At 42.7% G+C, this 22,529-nt stretch overlaps 1 protein-coding gene across 2 annotated transcripts; it reads right to left on the bottom strand.

Annotated features, from left to right (window-relative positions):
- Nucleotides 1-2,368: 2,368 nt before the first annotated feature.
- LOC106608968 (protein KHNYN) lies at nucleotides 2,369-19,728 on the bottom strand. 2 transcript variants are annotated; one of them, XR_006770603.1, is made up of 10 exons: nucleotides 19,415-19,725; nucleotides 18,242-18,535; nucleotides 13,412-13,546; nucleotides 10,887-13,153; nucleotides 10,463-10,593; nucleotides 10,103-10,199; nucleotides 9,696-9,803; nucleotides 8,992-9,035; nucleotides 4,896-4,997; nucleotides 4,480-4,769 (listed from the first exon to the last, which is right to left on the bottom strand). XR_006770603.1 is itself a non-coding variant. In XM_014207238.2 (9 exons), exons 2-9 carry the CDS (start codon nucleotides 18,506-18,508, stop codon nucleotides 4,361-4,363), a joined length of 3,516 nt encoding a protein of 1,171 aa, XP_014062713.2. In that variant the 5' UTR covers nucleotides 18,509-18,535; nucleotides 19,415-19,728; the 3' UTR covers nucleotides 2,369-4,360. The 2 variants fall into 2 exon arrangements, 1 of the variants encoding a protein (XP_014062713.2); XM_014207238.2 differs by lacking the exon at nucleotides 8,992-9,035 and having other exon boundaries at nucleotides 2,369-4,769; nucleotides 19,415-19,728.
- Between the last annotated feature and the right edge of the window lie 2,801 nt (nucleotides 19,729-22,529).

Genomic DNA, 22,529 nt, shown 5'->3' on the forward strand with positions numbered 1-22,529 from the left:
TGTTACATTACAACCTTATTCTAAAACTGATTAAATAATTTTTTCCTTCATCAATCTACACACAATAGCCCATAATGACAAAGCAAATACAGGTTTTTAGAAATGTTTTCAAATGTATATAAAAACACCCTGAAATATCACATTTACATAAGTATTCAGACCCTTTACTCAGTACCTTGTTGAAGCACCTTAGGCAGCGATTACAGCCTTGAGTCTTCTTGGGTATGACGCCGCAAGCTTGGCACACCTGTATTTGTGGAGTTTCTCCCAATCTTCTCTGCAGATCTTCTTAAGCTCTGTCAGGTTGGGTGCGAGTGTCACTGCACAGCTATTTTCAGGTCTCTTCAGAGATGTTCGATCGGGTTCAAGTCCGGGCTCTGGCTGGGCCACTCAAGGACATTCTTGACTGTGTGCTTAGGGTCATTGTCCTGTTGGAAGGTGAACCTTCACACCAGTCTTTGGTCCTAAGTGGTCTGGAGCAGGTTTTTATCAAGGATCTCTCTGTACTTTGCTTCGTTCATCTTTCCCTCGATCTTGACTAGTCTCCCAGTCCCTGCCACTGAAAGCATCCACATAGCATGATGCTGCCACCACCATTCTTCTCCAAGGGATGGTGCCAGGTTTCCTCCAGATGTGATGCTTGGCATTCAGGCCAAAGAGTTCAATCTTGCTTTCATCAGACCAAAGCATCTTGTTTCTCATGGTCTGAGAGTCCATTTTGGCAAAGTCCAAGCAGGCCTTTTACTGGGGAGTGGATTCCGTTTGGCCACTCTACCATAAAGGCCTGATTGGTGGAGTGCTGCAGAGACGGTTGTCCTTCTGGAAGGTTCTCCCACCTCCACAGAGGAACTCTGGAGCTCTGTCAAAGTGACTATCGGGTTCTTGGTCACCTCCCTGACCAAGGCCCTTCTCCCCCAATTGCTCCGTTTGGCTGTGCGGCCAGCTCTAGGAAGAGTCTTGGTGGTTCCAAACTGCTTCCAATAATGATGGAGGCCACTGTGTTCTTGGGGACCTTCAATGCTGCAGAAATGTTTTGGTACACTTCCCCAGATCTGTAAAATATGGTGGTGGATTTTTTTATGTTATGGGGCTATTTTGCTTCCCCTGGTCTTGGGGCCCTTGGTAAGGTCAATTGCATAACACATTTTACCCATACCAGGATATTTGAAACCCATTGAAAACCTGTGGTTTTGATTGAAGAGGGCAGTCTGATGGTTATCAAGGATCTGGAAGGATTCTGTATGAAGGAATGGTTTAAGATCCCTCCTAATGTGTTCTCCAACTCATAAAATATTTTTGAAAAAGTCTGTCGTTATCCTCACAAGGTGAGGTATTGAAAGGTATTGAAAACAGGGGTGTCAATAATTTTGACCCCTACCTTTTTGAGGGGAAAAAAAGATTACTTGTTTAACAAATATCTTTCTCTGAGCAACTGTATTTGTATAAAATATTATTTCCATACAATATATATTTTTGCATACAATATAGCTCTATATTTTAATAATTTATTTTATACAGTCATTGTTGCTCATCTTTATCAAGGGTGTCAATAATTTCGGACCCAACAGTATGTCAGATGACTGTATCGGTATCTGTTAGTCCCAGTGAAGAGTGAGGCTAGAACATGGACCTGACTGATCCTTCCGTTCAGGAGGCCATCTTACAGCAGGTGTCTCACCTGCTCTTCCTCTCAGCTATCATTTACTACAGATTTGCCTGTCTTCCGCAGCAACCATTAAAAGTACCCTTTAAAGCATCTTATGCCCTTGGTCATGTTTATGACTGCCCATCGCTGATGCTATAATGTGTTATGTAGCTTTATGAATGCATACATAAGGGGGTGAACAGTGAAGTGTTAGCCAGTGCTGGCTGTATAGTCGGTAGTCAGTACACAAAATGCTGTTTTATTCCTCAGATAAAGGAGCTGAGGGAGAAGTGGATGTCTGATGTCAAACTGAGACGGAAGGAGCAGCCCGATGGAAAGATCTTCCACAAGGAAGAATAGAGCAAGAAGAAAGGAGGAAAAAGTGAACTGAGTATGAAGTTGCAACTGTAAATATTGTTACAGGAGGCTATTTCTGACAAACATTTCAATTAGCCAAAACCTAAAACTGGCCTTATCATAACCATAACCAACCCCTTAACCCTAACCTAATTTAAAACAATTTGAAAATGAAATATTGGCTTGCACATCAGTCAGGTCCACTTAGTTTGCCCCAACTATTATTAAAAAAAATCATTTTCTTTACAATCTCTAGCCAACAATAGTTAAATATTATTACTACTGCTACATTATGTCAAACTGCATTTTGATTTTGTTGGTTATGAATTGTTCAAACAATAATTCCAAGAAATGTCAATGTTTCACCATTTAGTTAACCTTTATTTTATCTGGGGGTCCAAGGTCTCTTACAGATGAGCCCTGAATTACATAAATTACAGAAAATACACATGAATATAAATACAAAACGCAAGCAGAAAGAAAGAAAATACACGGTCATAAGAAAATAACACATTAATCAGTAATAAGGTCCTAAAATCAGCTTTCTGAATTGCCATAGAGGCACCAAAACATCAAATTTAAGAACATTTTGAAGATCGTTCCACAAATAAGGTGCATGAAAACTAAAAGCTGATTTACCTAACTCAGTAGAGACCAAAGGAATTTCCAGAGTTAACCATCCCTAAGACCAGGCGTGGCAACTCGTATGTCTAAAGTTTAGTAATGACGTTAGGTAAAGTGGGACTTTTTGTAAAAGTGCTTTATAAATGAAAACATAGCAATGTATCAATCTACGTGACATCAAAAAGGGCCAACCAACTTTCCGGTAGAGAATGCAGTGATGAGTATTAAAATTGTCGCACGTAACAAAGCGCAATGAGCTATGATAAACTGCATCTAATGGCTTTAATGAAGTACCAGCTGCTTTCATATAGATGATGTCGCCGTAGTCTAGGACCTATAGGAATGTTGACTGAATAATCTGCTTTTTACTATTTATCGAGAGACGGGACCTATATCAATAGAAGAAGCCCATTTTTATTCTCAGCTTCTTAACTAACTCATGAATATGCTTTTTAAAAGACAGTTTTTCATCTATACAGATATTTGTAAGCAGGGACACGATCAATATTGACACCATCCAAAGTACATATGCTTAACACAGAGTTATTTTTATGCGCTCTAGAGAACTACATATACTTTTACCTGCATTCAATACTAATTTCAGGTCAATAAAGTTTTTCTGTAATACAATGAAGGTAGACTAGTTCAGACAGAGCTTGGTCACCCGTGGGGGCAATAGCATAAACAGTACTTTAGGCATACAAGTGCAGGTTACAATTTTTTACAGACTCCTCCAGTACACGTTTGTAGGTGATCACTTCATGGTGCCTGATGACCCGCTGGGCCGAGAAGGACCCCATCTCGATGACTTCCTACGCTCACTGCACAGGTAACACATACATATGTTAATGTAAACAGTAAAAAGTACAGGACCCAGAATCAACCCCTGCAGGACACCTTCCATGTCATTGATTCAATGTATTTACTTTTCTTGTTATTTCTAAGTGTAAACAACTATCTTAACATGACAAACGTGTGTTTGAATTTACATTCTGTGGGTCAATGTAACAGTCCCCACAAGGAGAACATGTGTAATTGGTTAATTCATTGATTGATTAATGAGATTTGATTGATTATGATATTTTTTCAATATTACCAATTAATGATTGTTCAATTTGTTAATTCTTATTGTGGTTTATATGCATTTTCTAACTCTTCTTACAATAATATTATTCCTATTTCAAACTGCATTTAAAGTATGAATATACAGTATAAAATAAACAAATAATTGTCTTATTACATGAACTGTAGTTTAAAGAGTAACATTAACAAAGTTATACTATTGAAGTACGGCACTTCTGAGTTTGAAATTATTAATTAGAAGTTGAGCATCATCAACTTAATAATTTCATGCTGTTATGTCATATTTAATAGATAACATTGTACACTGAATTCAGCAACACAGCTCATCCCTAACACAAAATCCAACAGTGGCCAGAAGTGTTACAATAAATAAAATAAAAATGTAAGGGTACGAAATATGTTTTAAAAATAGTTTTGCAGTATTTAAGTCCTGTTTCCAACATAAAAATCTATTAAGAAACATAATTTGAATATCTGTCTGTTTTTTAACTAAACCTATCATTCAAACACTTAAATAATATACATTAATACATCAATATACACACACTATGGACTAGACTGAATAGAAAGCGAAAGTTATTGGTCTTCGAATATTAGTCTTATTTTTCTGGAATACCACCTCAAACACACACACACGCCCTCCCCCATCATTCAGTCTTCACCCCCCTGCTCACTCTCCATCTGTTGCTGCAGCATAAAGTGTGACAGTGAATTGATGTCAGTCACAGTAGGGTTACACTGCAGCACCAGAGTAACAATGCTGTCTTGTCCTGGGAACACCTGGGATAATCTCTCCCTAAGTCTGGAGGTCTCTGCTGCACTCCTCTCCATATCCAGGCCAAGGCCCATCCCCGGAACAAGGTCCATTCCAGGGCTACTGTGTCCAGCCTTAGCCTGCCCCTTCCTTTTCCCTCTGCTCTGGGCCTGGCTGGACTCTGGCTCCACACCGACACCTGGTGTTCTGTCCCTGAACTTCAGGACCTCTGTCTGGGCCCTGGGGGCTTGGGGGATGGGGGTGGAGGCAATGCCTGCAAATGAGTGACTGCCTGGGACAGGAGTCCTGAGAGAGAGAGAAAGAGAGAGATAGAAAGAAAGGGAAGTAGGGAGAGAAAGAGTATGAGCAATGTGTACATATTTATGTGGGAGAAATCTAGTCAAAGAGTAAGAGGAAATGTGTATGTGTTACCTGTGCAGTGAGCGTAGGAAGTCATCTAGATGGGGTCCTTCTCGGCCAAGCGGGTCATCAGGCACCATGAAGTGATCACCTACAAACGTGTACTGGAGGAGTCTGGGTAATACAAAATCAGTATGACACTGAGACCTAATTTACAGCTTGTATTATTCCTATCCGAACAGCTGTGATTAGGATGACATGCAGAACATGGGCCTCGCATTTACTTGCAATTAAACCTTGTTCATAAAATGCGTGCACTCCGGCCACATTGTGTTCGGATCTAACTTTTCCCTCCCATTTATGCAGATCATTTGTGGTCACAATTAAATTATATACAGTGTATAGCCTATAGGCCTACATAAGTGGTCACCAACCTTTAATGAGTGAAAATGGAAGCTGAGATCTACCGCTCAGATTAATTTTTTTACATGAATTAAAAAACGTAAGCCTACGCAACATTAACCAATTAAAAACAGTACTGTAGCAATGAGGTTTGTGCAGTGGGCTACGAGCCCAAAACATAAAAATATTTTAGGTAGGCCATATGATCACACCGGTAATAGATCAGTTGTTGTAATACTTGTGAAGCACAGCTGAGGGAGCAAAAATTTAAATCATTCTCTTTTTATTATACTGGGCCAGCATCTGATGGTCAGTCTCAGTGGAGGGAGAGAGCAGCAGACAAAGGGTATGCCTCTCAACATCCCTCAGCTCTCCTTTTCCTCCACTAACACTGACCAAAAAGCGGCACAGTCTTCCAGATAATACCGAAACTCAGGTCGCACCGAATTATTTCTGCCTAATGCACAAATTAATGTTGTTACTCCTATGAACAGAGAAAGTTAAATATTTCTCGATATTAAAAGACCCAAGCCGCTAATAATAAAAACACAAGCCTATAGATACACTTTCCTACTCATTCATACTTCTGCAGTGCTGGTTGTAGCGCGAGTAGAACACATTTTATGGCTTATAAAAGTTTAATAAAAAGCTCATAGCGTGGAAGTGAGAAAAATTGCTTTTATTCATACAACGTGACAGAATAACCAACCCTAAATGGAGACAGCGGGAATGGCCCATTCGACACCGCCGCAACTTCGGCAGCCACAACTGGCCCGTCTGCCGCCGCAACTTCGGGTAGCTGCAACTGGCTCGTCTGCCGCCGCAACTTCGGGCAGCTGCAACTGGCCCGTCTGCCGCCGCAACTTCGGGTAGCTGCAACTGGCTCGTCTGCCGCCGCAACTTCGGGTAGCTGCAACTGGGGCGGCAGGGTAGCCTAGTGGTTAGAGCGTAACCGAAAGGTTGCAAGATCGAATCCCAGAGCTGACAAAGTAAAAATCTGTCGTTCTGCCCCTGAACAAGGCAGTTAATCCACTGTTCCCCAGTAGGCCGTCATTGAAAATAAGAATGTTCTTAACTGACTTGCCTAGTTAAATAAAGGTTAAATAAAACAAAATTTAAAACTGGGCTGTCCACCACCGCAACTTCGGGCAGCTGCAACTGACCCGTCCAGCCCCGCTGTAACTGGCCCGTTACCGCCGCCGCAACTGGCCTGTCCGCTGTAGCTGACCCGTCCCACGCCGCCGCTTCGGCAGCTGCAACTGGCCAGTCTGACGCAACTTCGGCAGCTGTAACTGGCCAGTCTGACGCAACTTCGGCAGCTGTAACTGGCCAGTCCGACAACGACGCAATTTTGGCAGCTGCAACTGGCCCTGCCCAACAACTTTGGCAGTTATAGGCCTTTCGTTGGCCAGCTGCCGAAGTTGCGTCGGACGTGCCATTCCCGCTGTTTCCATTTAGGGTCGGTTATTCTGTCACGTTGTATACATGTTTGGAAAAAGGCGCAGGAATACGTAATAGGGAGTTTTAATACTCCACCCAAAAATACAACATGCCATGAAAAGGCACGGGGACGAAGCCCAAAACATACACATATACAAAAACACAGGGATGTAACCCAAACAAAAGAGTGAGGTTAAACCTCTAATAAATACACGGGACGAGACCCGTAATAACAAGTGCACAACAATACACGGGACGAGACCCGTAATAACGAGTACACCATACACGCAGCATGAAAGCCGAAACAACAAAGCACAGGTACTCTCAAGACCAAAGAACATGGGAACAATAACCGATAATTACTAATCAAGGGAATTGGAAACAAGTGTGTGTAATGACAGTTCAGTGACACCTAGAGGCCGGGGACGTAGACCTCCGGAGTTGGTGGACGGAATGAGCAGCAGAACCGGGGAAATCCGTGACAGCTACAATAGGTTATTATGTCAATGGAGTGCTATTCAACTTTTTCACGTTAACTGTTTTCCATCGTTCCCTTTGAGCGTCATCTTAGGCTATTTCGGAATGAACATGCCAATATTTGCTGACATCTTCACTGCAATATTGCAATAACTATTTACCTATTCCGGACTAAACTGTGGGCATATATTCGGCACAGGTTTTATTGCATATTGTGATGAGTGAGAATGTGATCGTTGGAACAGGTTATAGAGCAAACAATGCAGTTATTACAACATAAATTGACAATAAATGACATCAAATCACATTATCTACCGTAGCTTTGATTGGACTGATCATGTCAACATCATACTTTCAGAATCTTAGCTAGCAAGCAATCTACAGGCAAATCCTTTTCAATCCTTGTCATTTGAAGAGAAATTATAGATAAAACGTATCGATGCTCATCGGCCATTGGACATAAGCATTACACAGTTGGAAATCGCAAATTCAACAATGAGTGGTTTGGAAGGAATCAGTGGCTAACTGCCAGCGTTGCAAAGCAATCACTAGCCTGCTATTCAGTGGAGAGGGTGTTTGGTCCATGTCTGGGTTTAAGGGTCTCTTTTACAAGCTTAAAAGGATAAACATTCACATGCAACACCATGGGCCAGAAAAGGTTGAATATATTGGTCATGCTGTCAATCCAGCATGACTTCTGCTGCATTCAAAACAACTGGAAAATTGGAACTGGGAAATCTTAGACTTCAGTGAGTTCAAGACAACTGGGAACTCGGACTATACGCTTTGAGTGGGGAACTCTGGCCTCTTTCTAGAGCTCCAACCTGAAGATCACTTATGTCATGATTCGACCTTGTTTTTTCAGAGTTCCCAGTTGTCTTGAAAGCACCATAAATCCAGAGAATGCCAGACTGAAGACGTTTTATGACAAAATTTGCCCACAAGAAGGACTGCCGCGCCACCTTCCTGTTCAAGTGACCACAGCAAAACAATGTCCAAAAATATCTTGTATGCTACTGCATAAATTATGTAATATGCCAGCGAGATATGTATACTGTAGCTAAGAAAGTAATACTAAGTGTATATTTTGTAGTAAGCTGTTAGTAGCCCTAATAATTTGGAACCTTTCCCCCTCATAACATAGCCTACTGTTTTGACTTGGTGGTGTACATGTAGCCTATAGCCTGTTTTGGATAAATGTCATCATCGAATATTGTAAGAGCTTTCATTGTCTGCTTATATGCCCCTTTATTTATCCCATGGTTCTGACTTGGTGTACAGGGAGAATACTGTAAGAGCGGTCCATGTTCTGAATTATATCGCTGTACATTTGAGAACAAATAGTTATATTCACTACGTCCGTCTTAGCTCGCTCATTAATGTCTTAATCGAAATTACGGATTGCCTCTTATCCGCTCATCGTTCCCTTATGCCATAGTTTGTACATCTGAATTGTCAGTAGAAACCACATTTTGTTTAAGCAAGTCAGCCATATCAGCTATGTTTTTTAAAAAGGCAGTACATAAGACTGAATGAACTGTTTCGCTGCCAGACAAGGCTCCGCTGATAGCCAGGTGTAGCGGTGGTAAGGATTCACTCCATGGTGCTGAAAAGAAAGCTCTGCTGTTGGGACAGATTTATGTAGGCCCAAACAGTTTGTGGACACCGTTTGTCACCGTTTTATAGTGCAATTAATGTATTGTTTAGTGTAGTGTAGAGTTTGCCCCACCAAGATATACATGCTAAAATCGCCACTGACTAGGCCTAGTCTATTTGTAGGCCTACGCCTGCTGTTTCAAAAAGACCTACCTAAAGCAAAATATCAGAAATAAATTAGCCTATAGCTTACCGGATAATGCAAAGACACAATATATGAAACTTGATGGGGAAAGTCTGAAGGGGAGAGAGAGACGGTTATAGTGCGATAGTGATGAAGACGAAATTGAAAACTCCAAACAAAAATGATATGCACCTGTCCTAAATAATGATCCGCCGTTGATACATTTTAGTAAAACAGGTGGTTAAATGCCGACACCACATTTTAAATTTGTGTGCAGTAGTCCGCTCTGCCCTTGCTCTTTTTACATTCAATAGGTGGAACACTTGAATAATGCTTTATTTTAGATGGAGCACTGATGATGTTACCCACTGAATGTGGTCAGGCTGGCCTAATTGCATTTACACTGAGAAAATCTGCATTTAGACCTGGCATGAAGATGCGTTTCTTGATATGTGAATACAAATGTGCATACAGACAGCATTTTTAAAACAAGAATGTAAATAGGGTCTGATGTTATTGAGATATGAGTCCAATATAACACTTTCAAATTAAAGGGGTGTTGGTTCATACAAAAGGATGACTTTAGTTGTCAAATCCACTAAGGCAGAATGAAAATGATATTGTTGCTGTCCTGTGCAATGCACACATATATCCAAAATCTATTTCATTGGACAATTGCTAATATACAGTCAACTTATTGATAAAAATATGTCATGCCAATTGCATCTCAACTGTTTCCTCTCCTCCATTCCTTTCTTTCTTTCTTTCTCTACCTTTTCTTGATGATGTCCATCCATACAGGGGACTCATCCAGCAGGTCTCTAAGGTTGTCATTTGTCACGATCACTCCATCTGTCCTCTCGGCCAGCTGCAGCATGACCCTGCAGAGAAGAGGGATGGAGGACGAGGGAGGAGTGCAATGGGGACGTCAATTCATCCATTTAGAGAATATTCCATACTAAGCACGAACAAGCCTTATAATGAACATATATAACTTAAACTGTAACAAAGCTGTTCATAATCAGTTTAAAGGGAGTTTATAAAATATATTAATGTAAAGTTTAGAAGCCGTTAATAAGCAGTTTAGAAGCAGTTATTAATATAAAGATTGTAAGCTGTTTATAAGCAATGTATATAGTTTAAAAGCAGATCTATAGTATGACAGAAGCGAGGGTCCAACCTGTCATCGTATGAGTTTATCCTCTTCCCCTGGACCTCTCTGGAGGGGGTGTAGGAGAGCAGACCCAGGTTCTGGAGCTCAGTAAGGTAGTGCTGCTCTGAAAACAACACAGACCAAAAACCGCTAATTTACAACACAGTATACAGAGTCACACACATTTGCCACAATTAATCAATTCCGTAGGGATAATACTATACAGGCTTGGGGTCAATTCAGGAAGGGAATTAATTAATGGACAAATACATTAATACCAAATCCATACAAAAAACTTCACTTCCTGAAGTGACTTGACAAAACTGGTGAAATGAAAGAACTGGATGGATGTAAATTCTGGCCTTCCAGACGGACAGGAAGTGTTACCTTTGACCCGGGGGTCTCTCTTCTGCCTCCACTGGGGGAGCAAGGTGCTGATTCCGCGATGGCCGCGGTTCCAGAAGTGTTGCACGGCCAGGGCGATTCCTCGACACGAAAATAAATGACCCAGACCGTGACTACAGAGGAGTGAGATAAAAACATTAAATACTGCTGTGTAGTATACTTGTTATTTGAATTATGAAAACAATAGCTGTTAGTTGGAGCATAGCATTACAACTAAAACAGCTGTGTTTTTATGTAAAGCAGGGGCCACACTGGTATGTCACTTTGTTGTTTCTACACTGCTTTCAGTGAAAGTGTTTACTAAATAACTTAATGAATGAATGAATAATCTCAACATTTTGCCTGCTCTTCTACATTTTCCATCTTATTTTTAATCTTTTCGTCCTCTCACTTCTCTCATTCTCACCTCATGGCAACATTGCTCCCATCGATGACCACCATCCTGAGTCCTGGATCTCCTGGTTGGTCAGTCAGCTTGAGGTCAAAGGGCGTCTGTAGTCCTTCCAGGAAGCGCTGCTGCCCGGTCACTAAAGACCCTGCTGCCATGGGCGGGAGACCCCATATTTCAACAGCCGGGGTAGGGAGACCCTTTCTTGCTGGAACCTCTGCTGCTAGTGTAAGGAAACCCCGTTTCTCCTTCACTCTGGTTGCTGAGGAGTTATTCACAGTGAGGGTGGAGTCTAAGGTGGTCTGGGGTGGCTGCGTGAGAGGGTAAATGAGTTGATGGGGAAATAAGGGAAGTTTGGTGGGTTGTGGAGGTAGTGTGATGGGGTAGGTGGGCTGGGGAGGCCCTCTGACTAAAGGGGGGCTGGCTAGACGGGGGGTGTGTGTCTGGGCGGGTTGCGGTCGTGTCTGTGTGGGGTTCTTCTGGAGACCATGTGTCGGGAACGGAATCTGGTTCATCACAGCATTCCACTGAACCAGATCCGGTTCAACCCTAACTGGGCCATCAATGGTTCGGTTTGGCACTTTCACTCCTCCTAACTCATCCGTTTTCCTTTCACTCATTCCTTTGGCACTCTTCCTTTCTACTTCTCGGTTTTCAGTAGTTGTGAATGGTTGTGCCGGTGCCTTCCTCTCTTTACCTCTCTCCTTCTCAGTTTCCTCTTTTCTGCCCTTCATTTTCCGAACCTCTGAGACAACCTCATCCAACTCTCTTGGTTCGTCATGTACCCTGTCCTGGGATTTGGCTTCTGTCTCTCTGGTGCCCTCTCTCTGTAGCTCCAGGAGTAGCTGACGTATGGACAGTTCAGGTAACATACTGTATACTTCTGTTACCTTCTCCTCTGTGTACCCACAGTTGGCCGCAGCTCTCTTCAGCACCCCCAGTACAAAATCCTCCTCGTTCCCCACCTCTCCTCCCTTACTGTCTCCTTCATCGCTCTCCCTGCCCCCCTCACCTCTCCCCCTGTCTACCTCTGTTGAATCCTTGGACAAATCATCAGACAATCCTCCACCCCCCCCTCTTCCCTTCTCCGCTCTTTGCTCTTCTCTAGCCCTCACCCCTTCTCCCACGGCTCCCTCCATCTCCACTCTTTTATCTATACTGCTTCTCTTTCCTCTCACTTCTTCACCTCCACTCTCCTCCCCCTCTCTATGCTCTAGCTCCACAAGGCTGTTCATGGCCAGTCTGGTCCGGTCCTGCTCTTGTTGCACCAGGTCCAGGATCTGGGAAGCTTCTCTGGGTCTGGTCTGAGCTAGGACCCTCAGTACCACGTCTTCCGCATAGCCCATAGCTGTGAAGAACTTCAGAAGCAGGCCAAACTCCTCCTTGGTCCCTACTGACAACATCATATTCCCTTCTCCCTCCTCTATCTCCTCCTCCTCTTCCCGGTGTCCTTCCTCCTTTACCTCCTGTGGGGAATGCCCTTGTACCCCTTTTGCCCCCTCCGACCCCTCGGCTCGACCGCGAATGTCTTCGTTTTGGGGGAAAGAGTGGAAGATGGGATCTCGGGGGGATGCTTCGTTCCCAATCCCTCCTTGTGTCCCATATCTGCTTCCCTCTCTACCTTTTACAGGTGCGGTAGTGACCGTCTGTTGAGAAAACAGTCCAATATTCCGTAGACCAGGGTCTTGGTTGTGGTAGGAATGTTCGGAAGGTTTGGTCGTTGATTTGGTAATTGAAATCCCCTGTACTTCCTGTATGTCCCTTGCCTCTCCAGCTCTGGTCCCTATTCTGGTATCCATAAGTGTTAGTGCCTCTAATTCGAATTGGCTGTCCCATAGTCTCTGTGTATCAGTGTCCATTAGACCCACTCTGTCTCTAGACCCCCCAAGACCAAGGTTCAAGCCCAGCCCTGGAATGGGGTTTGAGCCCAGCCCTGGACCGGGATTTAAACCCCCATGACCTGGGTTTGAACCCCCATGACCCGGGTTCAAGCCCCCGGGACCAGGGTTAGATCCCAGCCCAGATTCCCTCACCAGATCCAGTAAAGTCTCCTTCACTGCTCCCGGTAGCACTAGCAGGTCCAGAGTGTGCCTGTCATCCCATCTCTCCACCAGGGACTTGAAGGCCCGACGGGAATCCAGGGTCTCGCCTGCTGCCCTGTCCCTAGGCTCGCTGAGTCGTCCCTGGGTGCCCTCGGAGCGCTCCACAAGGTCTGTGATCAGGGAGTAGGCCCTGACCACTGGTTCTGCCAGACCTGAGATGAGCAGGAAGCCTGGGGAAACCACCTGGAGGAAGGAACATTTGAAAAAAGGGAGAAGATCAACTTTAGTCTTATCTCTCAAGGACTAAAGAGACTCAAACCCACAACCTCCTTCCTCTCCTCTAATGTGCATTTCCTTCTTTCATTATCCATCTATCCATTTGTGTGTGTGTGTGTGTGTGTGTGTGTGTGTGTGTGTGTGTGTGTGTGTGTGTGTGAGCATACACTTGTCTGTATGCCTGCATTTGTGTTTGCGCCTGGGAGCGAGCATGTGTATGCTTACCACTATGCGAGCAGAGGTGTTTCTGATCAGGCAGTCCATGAACAGCCCCCGTGCTCCACAGAACACACAGTGAAGGACCCCTGGATACGGAACCTCCTGCGGGGCCTCCTGGTTCACAACTCCCTTAACAAACAACTGGAGGAGAGAGGGAGCGTAAGCAACTTCCACACAGACCATCCGCTGGCATGGCGCAGTGCTATATTAACACACTACCCCTCTGTCAAGAGGGGGGGGAGGTGTTAGCGATGGGTGGAAACTCAGGACACTAGACAACAAGGATTCTTAGTCAGCCAGTGTTAAGTCTGGAACAGTATTGGTACAGGGCAACCCCAAACAGTTCAGCTGGATCAAAGAGGGAGCGCAGCAGGAGAAGCTCACCCTTGAGAAAGACTCCTCCACCCCGAGCGAGTCAGACCTCTTCATTATACAAGCCCATAGACGAGCAACCCAAGCAGAAAGTCAACCTCCCAGTACAGAGCACTACACCCTCACTAAAATGAAGGATAAATTCACCCAGCTGGAGGTAAGGCAGGTGGAGCTGGGAACATCAGGTGAACACACTCCAGTCAGCACAGACCCAGACAACAATACAGCACAACAACACCCCCCCAACCAGACCTGGTGAGCTGGAGGGGGAGAGAGACATGTCAGAACTCTGGATTGTGGTGTGACAACTTCAACAGGAGAAAAACAGGAGTGGAAGAAGAAGGCCCAGTGGCAGGAGAAGAACAGAGCACTAGAGGAGAAGGTAAGAGTGTTGGAGGAGAAGGTGAGAAAGATGACGTGTGAGAGAGAACAACCCATTAGAGAGCTGGCCTCCCCTGAAGAGAAGCAAGCAGAACAGCCCACCTCAGATCCTGACCATAGCCTCGACATCACAGCAGGACAGATAAATGAAGAACCCCAACCCCAGGGGATCCCACCCCCTCTGAGCACCCCACCATCAGCCCCCCCGATAGCCCTACTGAAAACCCCCCTACACCCAATGAAGACATACATAAGCCACAGATTGTACTTCTTATGGACTCAAACAGGAAATATATACAACAAAATCTACTTTTCCCCAAACACAGTCTCTAAACTCTGGTGTCCAGACCCCCCCCATGCCCACATCCCATATACGCCCCTTCAGATCAGACCTATGGCCCTCCTGCCTACCCCATGGCCCCCACTCTCGCAAAGAGGGCCTCAACATGAAAGTCACACATACAGTGAGGGAAAAAAGTATTTGATCCCCTGCTGATTTTGTACGTTTGCCCACTGACAAAGAAATGATCAGTCCATAATTTTAATGGTAGGTTTATTTGAACAGTGAGAGACAGAATAACAACAACAAAAAATCCAGAAAACCGCATGTCAAAAATTGTATTAATTGATTTGCATTTTAATGAGGGAAATAAGTATTTGACCCCCCTCTCAATCAGAAAGATTTCTGGCTCCCAGGTGTCTTTTATACAGGTAACGAGCTGAGATTAGGTGCACACTCTTAAAGGGAGTGCTCCTAATCTCAGCTTGTTACCTGTATAAAAGACACCTGTCCACAGAAGCAATCAATCAATCAGATTCCAAACTCTCCACCATGGCCAAGACCAAAGAGCTCTCCAAGGATGTCAGGGACAAGATTGTAGACCTACACAAGGCTGGAATGGGCTACAAGACCATCGCCAAGCAGCTTGGTGAGAAGGTGACAACAGTTGGTGCGATTATTCGCAAATGGAAGAAACACAAAAGAACTGTCAATCTCCCTCGGCCTGGGGCTCCATTCAAGATCTCACCTCGTGGAGTTGCAATGATCATGAGAACGGTGAGGAATCCGCCCAGAACTACACGGGAGGATCTTGTCAATGATCTCAAGGCAGCTGGGACCATAGTCACCAAGAAAACAATTGGTAACACACTATGCCGTGAAGGACTGAAATCCTGCAGCGCTCGCAAGGTCCCCCTACTCAAGAAAGCACATATACATGCCCGTCTGAAGTTTGCCAAAGAACATCTGAATGATTCAGAGGACAACTGGGTGAAAGTGTTGTGGTCAGATGAGACCAAAATGGAGCTCTTTGGCATCAACTCAACTCGCCGTGTTTGGAGGAGGAGGAATGCTGCCTATGACCCCAAGAACGCCATCCCACCGTCAAACATGGAGGTGGAAACATTATGCTTTGGGGGTGTTTTTCTGCTAGGGGGACAGGACAACTTCACAGCATCAAAGGGACGATGGACGGGGCCATGTACCGTCAAATCTTGGGTGAGAACCTCCTTCCCTCAGCCAGGGCATTGAAAATGGGTCATGGATGGGTATTCCAGCATGACAATGACCCAAAACACATGGCCAAGGCAACAAAGGAGTGGCTCAAGAAGAAGCAGATTAAGGTCCTGGAGTGGCCTAGCCAGTCTCCAGACCTTAATCCCATAGAAAATCTGTGGAGGGAGCTGAAGGTTCGAGTTGCCAAACGTCAGCCTCGAAACCTTAATGACTTGGAGAAGATCTGCAAAGAAGAGTGGGACAAAATCCCTCCTGAGATCTGTGCAAACCTGGTGGCCAACTACAAGAAACGTCTGACCTCTGTGATTGCCAACAAGGGTTTTGCCACCAAGTACTAAGTCATGTTTTGCAGAGGGGTCAAATACTTATTTCCCTCATTAAAATGCAAATCAATTTATAACATTTTTGACATGCGTTTTTCTGGATTTTTTTGTTGTTATTCTGTCTCTCACTGTTCAAATAAACCTACCATTAAAATGATATACTGATCATTTCTTTGTCAGTGGGCAAATGTACAAAATCAGCAGGGGATCAAGTACTTTTCCCCCTCACTGTATGTTAACATGTTTTACAGTTGAGATTAACCTTTTAGTCTTTTGCATTAACACTAGGTGGTAATTTCACTATATGTGTCATAAGGGCCCTGGGGTTTTTCTGATCACGTCATCTGACTGGGGAAAACTCCAAACCCTATGTTGTAACATTATATAGGACCCAAGTACCTATCATCTGTATTTAACATCTCTCTCTGTCTCTCTCTGTCTCTCACTCTGTCTTTCTCTCTCTCTCTGTGTGTGTGTCTCTCACTCTCTCTCTCAATCTGCCCCCCACCATTATCCCAACCCATCTCTCTCGCTCTCATTTTCAATACAATTTAAGGGGCTTTATTGGCATGGGAAACATGTTTTCATTGCCAAAGCAAGTGAAATAAACTATACATTTCTTTTTACAGTAAACATTACACTCACAAAAGTTCCAAAAGAATAAAGACATTACAAATGTCATATTATGTTCAAATAGTTAAAGTACAAAAGGGAAAATAAATGAACTACTTATGGGTTTTATTTACAATGGTGCTTGTTCTTCACTGGTTGCCCTTTTCTTGTGGCAACAGGTCACAAATCTTGCTGAAGTAATGACCCCTGCCAACTAATACCTACACTTACATTTGGTTTTGGAGAAATGATTTGCCTTCTGTAAGTTTAGGAAACATTTCCTTGTGCCTTGTAATTCCGTTACCAAATACCCACATATCTTGAAGATATTTTCAAATTTCTCTCCCTCATGTGGATGGAGGAAAATTTCACAGAAGTAACAAATAAAGGTTGACCTACAAATTAGTTAGTGTTTTTACTGACAAGAAGTTTGTTTATGAATTATTAAGTGAATAAAACTCATAATTATGTTAGGACTTACAAAAAAATCAGTAACAGAATTACTGCAATTGAATTGGCTACAATAGTAGTCAAAAACCACAGTTGGGTCACTTGCTACTGTCCTCCCTTCCACTGGCATACTGTTATGTTTAGCTCATAACAGTTTTGTTCTCTTTCTGTCGTTTGGTGGTCAAAGCAAGACTGTGACTGTCTTGACAATCTCTCCCTCTCACTCTCTCCAGTTAATGTCACCTCTACCGGCTCTTACTGACACCTACCACCTACCCTATTTCGATTTACTGTAACAAACATCCTCACCCACTGAGCACCGACCAACACTGGATGTCAATGTACGTTAAAAAGTAGTTGAAATTTGGTCCTGGCCGGAACAAATCTGAACCACTCATAGACGACTACGTTGCACAAGTTTGGACAGCACAGTACAGTAGATCTCAGTAGAGAACAGTACAGTAAAGACAAGTATAGTAGAGTAAAGTACTGTAAAGTAGAGTTCCGTACAGTAGGGCACACTAAAGTAGAGCACAGTATAATATACTGTACTGAACATATCTACTTTACTGTGCTTTACTGTACTCTACTGTGCTGTACTGTGCTGTCCAAAGTTGTGAAACATAGACGTCTATGATTGTTTCAGATTTGGTCTGGTCCGGACCAACCAAATGTGGTATTGTTTGGGGGCGGAGCTCATTACAATAATAGCCAGATGTGTAGAATAATACCCATATATGCAACAGAAGGATATTGCATATTTCTACCTTTGTTTACCAATTCAGGATACATCACCATGAAGAGAATGATATTCATATCCATAATTATGCATTTCTGTATAGTACAGATCAGGGACCCATAATGTAATTCCATTACCGTAATTCCATTACAGTAGTTCCATTACCAGATGTAAATCCACTTCACCTACTGTAGTTCAATAACAATATTTTGGGGGGGAAAATGTGGTCGCATAAAAAACTGAGGGAGATTTGACCGCAATTCTGTTACCAAACCTTGTGAATAGAGTTGTAATGGTTTGTTAAACTTTCAAATCAATTGTCCTTGTTTAGCATACATTTTAAAGTGAAAAATCTGAGTCAAAGCGTAATTCTATTACCATGAAATTGCCCATAACATTAAAACTAAGAATTCAGAATAATAATAATATGAGTAATTTCTTACTTTGGCAGCCACAACGTCCTTCCTTCCTCCTTTTAGTTTAAGCCAGATCTGTCCATCATGTGGCAACACAGCATCCTCCTCTCTCCCGATCATAAAGGACACCCCAAATATCCTCTCCAGGGAGGGGTGGAAGGACAGTAGGGCTCCGCGTAGCGCTCCAGAACACGCAAACTCATCCTCCACCTGGTCCTCTCCTCCTCCTCCATCACTCCATCCTTCTCTCTCTCTTCCAGACACTGGAGAGAGATGGCTCAGGGCAGAGGCCATGGGAATGGGGGGTTGTGTCAGAACTCACTGAGAGGGTGGGAGAGAGATATGGAAAGAGAGAACGAGACACACAGAAATAAATGGCCTGTCAATTTATTCTATTTCCATAAAAATATGAATAACTTAATATGCCCATGTCAGGCAATGATCTGCCATAGATATATAGAGAGAAACAGTCATGTTGTTTTTTTGTAGGCACTAACTCCGCCATGGCTCGTTGGACAAAACCTATGGGGAAAATGAATGGCGTTTTTGGATAAACGCTGAAAATAAGGTCTGTGGTAAACACAGGCTTAGGAGATCTTATACGTTTTGTTCTAGGAGATCATCTTCATCAGCTAACGTCCATTTTTGTGAATTTTGAAGAAGTTATGTAATAAAAATAAGCACATAAAGGCTTAATAACTCAAAGGTAATGTTAGCTGACTGCTATTATTTCATAGAACAAAACGTATAAGATCTCCTACGCCTGTGTTAACCTTCATTTCGGCGTTTATTCGAAAACTCTATTCTTTCCCCGTTCACTTTTGTCATAGGGATGGCTGAACGAAAGAGGTAACTCATTTCCGGGTTTTAGGACTACAAGCTGGCGAACTCTATGGGTCGAGAGAGGTTTGCCTCGCGAGACTTCTCAGTAGGAATAATAACAGGAATTGACAAACATTCTCTAAACCCAATCTCGTCCACAGCTAACAATAGTTTTATTTAATTTACAATGTTAAATGTAGACTTTACATTTAAATAATATTATGAACAAACTCAACAATTCTCTAAACGCATTCCTCCTTCTCCCGAAGTCGCTCTCTTTCACTGTGGCTCAAAATGTAGATTTCTAATAGGCTATTGGAATAATTTGATGCTGCCTTCTGCGAACTTAAAATAATACAGTACAAAAATCATAAATACCGTAAGATCAAAAAACGATGTGCCAGACCGACAGTAGCCGTTGGTAAAATAAAACGAGATAAAGTGTCAATTGAACAACATTTGAGTTTCTGTCTGAACTTGTATGGTCTTCAAAAACGAAACAATAGACACAACAACGTAAATGCTAGAGTATCTGCGACATTCATAAAGTCAACTCAACTCCTATCTCTTGCCAGTCACATGCACGACTTCAATTGGTTATTATCGGTAATACCGTAAACCGACAGTTAAGTTAAGTTGCATATTCATTATTTATTAAATATCGTTGGTGCTTTAGAATTAGGACTAACGGTTTTACAGAAATATGACATTCTAAGTTACTGAATACTTGTAAAACCAGCACATTAAACCCGACCTCTCGGTGTATGGTGACACCAGGAAACAAAAATGCGCAGATACACCAGGCTGTACGATCAAAACACAGAGAGTAAATCAAGAGATAAGGGGAATTCCATTTACGTCATGCACGACATAGAACACTTCATTTTCCATAGATAAGTACGTGGTTCCGCTGTAAACTAGAATTAACTTCACCCTGTAATTCTTTGCAACAAATAATCGAATCTAGTATTTCGTGACAGTAATTGTCAGTTAAAGAATCCAAGCCTTAAGCCATCATATTAACCAAAACCCCTCTGTTGCATTATTTATATACATTATAATGATATTGGGGTAGGGGTAGGGGTAGGGGAGAGAAAAAAACATTGGATATTTATATATGGGGACCATTCTGCGTGGAGAGCTACCAACGCTGCTTTGTAAGCGGTTCCCTCATGATATGCTCTTATTTATTTAGTTGTGGGGGTTTGGAGTCAGACACGCTCTGCTGTACAATGTACAGTATAGTTTGAGTTAAGTCGGGTTTCTCTCCCTCTCTGTTCCTCTCTACCAGTTGTGGTGGATGTCAAGTGATCTGGAGCAGTGCTCCCAATTTATTATTCAGTTCTGTTTTCTATTAGTTTACAATTCTAACCTTGGCTAAAGGGAATGGGAAAATATAAAATAAGGAACATGGCATTCTCTCGCCCTAGGCTCGCAGGCCTGCTCCTGCCCATGTCAAAGGCCTGCTCATGACCACAGCAAGCTACACAGTGCTGGGTGCGGCCCAGAGAGTGGTTCTTGCCACCTGGTCTCAGAGCATTTTATTATTCTGTACGTAAATCCAAGACACTCCATTTAGTATGATATGTTACGCTTGTATGGTATGTATTCATTTGTGGATGTCCATCCCCCATTTCGTATGATATGCTACGAATTACAATTTATATTATATGTTACAAATTTGTAAAAAGTACAATATGTTATAATTTCTAGCTAGGTGACTAGCGTTTGCTAGGTTAGGGGTTAGGGTTAAGGTTAGGCTTAAGTTTAGGAGTTAGGTTAAAGGTTTAAGGTTAGGTAAAAGGGTTAAGGTCAGGGTTAGAGGAAGGGTTAGCTAACATGCAAAGTAGTAAGTAGTTGAAAAGTCGCTAATTAGCTAAAGTTGTCTGTGATGAGATTCGAACTCGCAACCTTCGGGTTCCTAGACGTTTGCGTTATATGCCTACTCACCCATCCCAACCAACTACACTACTTTCATTTTTGCCGTAAATAACCATCTCTTTTTTGTAACCACACAAAACGTAACATATTATACTAATTTGGGTGTGTCGTTTACGTTTACTATGTTACATCTAGTCTATGAGAGCAGGCTGCCACTGGTGGGGGGAGAGTGTTGGAGAGATGTTTCAAATACTGTGAGGTAATATCATGAAAAAAAATTTAACGGACTTCGTTGACTTACTGAGTGAGGTGAAGAAAAAATGACTTACTCACCTTATTAGTGGTGGGGATTTAAGACAATAATAAATCAGACATCCAGTTAGCATATTTGTGCTCAGGATCGCGCATTCCATCAACATTAAGAGGACAGAGAAACCAGACACATGGTCATTGATCACATGGAGCGCTCCTTACAAAATACAATGAAAAAATTGTCAACACTAGTAAATGATGGTATGAAATAAACCAAAACTCGTTTCCCAGAAGTGTAGCAGGTTGTGAACTCCGCAAACAAGTAAAGTGGAAAAAGTAGTGTGAAGGAGATCGCAGGTGGAGAGCTACGAAATATGTCTCTAGCCAGAAGCCTTGTGTCAGCGTTTCTGATCTATTGTATAATTCTAATGTGGAGATTATCCCAAACTCCCGTTACACCTGCACCAAAACATGGATGGTGCATGGGATGGAAATCTTCCTTTTCATAGTATGAACTTCAGACATATCCAGTGCTTGACTTGAACTGAAATAGGTGCCTGTACTCATTTTGGGTGCTGGTACTTTTCATATTTAGGTGCAGGAGCTCCACAATAGGTTTGAGCTAATATTCTATAAGAGGAACAGGAACTCAAGCAGTAGAAAATTGAATGTGCCGGTACTCAGCTCTGGTGAGCTCATGTCCAAGTCAAGCACTTTGATTGAAAACTTTTACCATAGCAAAGGTATCACAAATGACTTGTTTTAGCAGTGTATGGTAACAGAGAACAAAGTTTCCAATCTACTATGCTTAATGAACACAAACAAAGCAACTTGGTTGGTTAACCTTCCTGCAAGATTCATAAAGGATAGTGCCTGTGTCACTGCTAAAACGATAACGCATACTATTGTAAACCTTTCTATTAGTAGTGGTAAATTCCCCCAATGATCTCAAAACAGCCAGGGTGGATCCACTCCACAAGAAAATCAGTCAAACAGATGTAGGAAACTAAAGGCCTGTATTTATCCACAGCACAAACTTTTTTTAGAAACTCCAATCTGGTTTCCCTCAGCTCATTCCACTGATACTGGCCTTATCCACCTTTTTAACCACATCAAGCAGGAAAGTGAGAATGGGAAGTACAGTATACAAGTAGGGTCATGTTAGACTTGCAGAAAGCTTTTGACACTGTGGACAATGATATTCTCCTGATGAAACGGAAATGCATGGGTCTAAATGATGTACTGTAGCAGTGTATTGGTTTAGGTCTCACCTGACCAACAGAAATGTAACGAAATGCTTTTGTTCCTAGCTGCAACAGTATCTAATAATTCACATCAATACACACAAATCTAAAAGTAA

This window comes from Salmo salar, chromosome ssa07 (assembly GCF_905237065.1).
Source record: "Salmo salar chromosome ssa07, Ssal_v3.1, whole genome shotgun sequence".
In the NCBI taxonomy this organism is placed as follows: Eukaryota; Metazoa; Chordata; class Actinopteri; order Salmoniformes; family Salmonidae; genus Salmo; species Salmo salar.

Coding starts and splice junctions, on each gene's coding strand:
- LOC106608968 (XM_014207238.2), bottom strand. CDS start 18,508: ATGGCCTCTGCCCTGAGCCATCTCTCTCCAGTGTCTGGAAGAGAGAGA. Junction 10,594..10,886: donor GGGAGCAATGTTGCCATGAG/GTGAGAATGAGA, acceptor ACTCCTCTGTAG/TCACGGTCTGGGTCATTTAT. Junction 4,998..9,695: donor ATGGACATCATCAAGAAAAG/GTAGAGAAAGAA, acceptor TGTATTACCCAG/ACTCCTCCAGTACACGTTTG.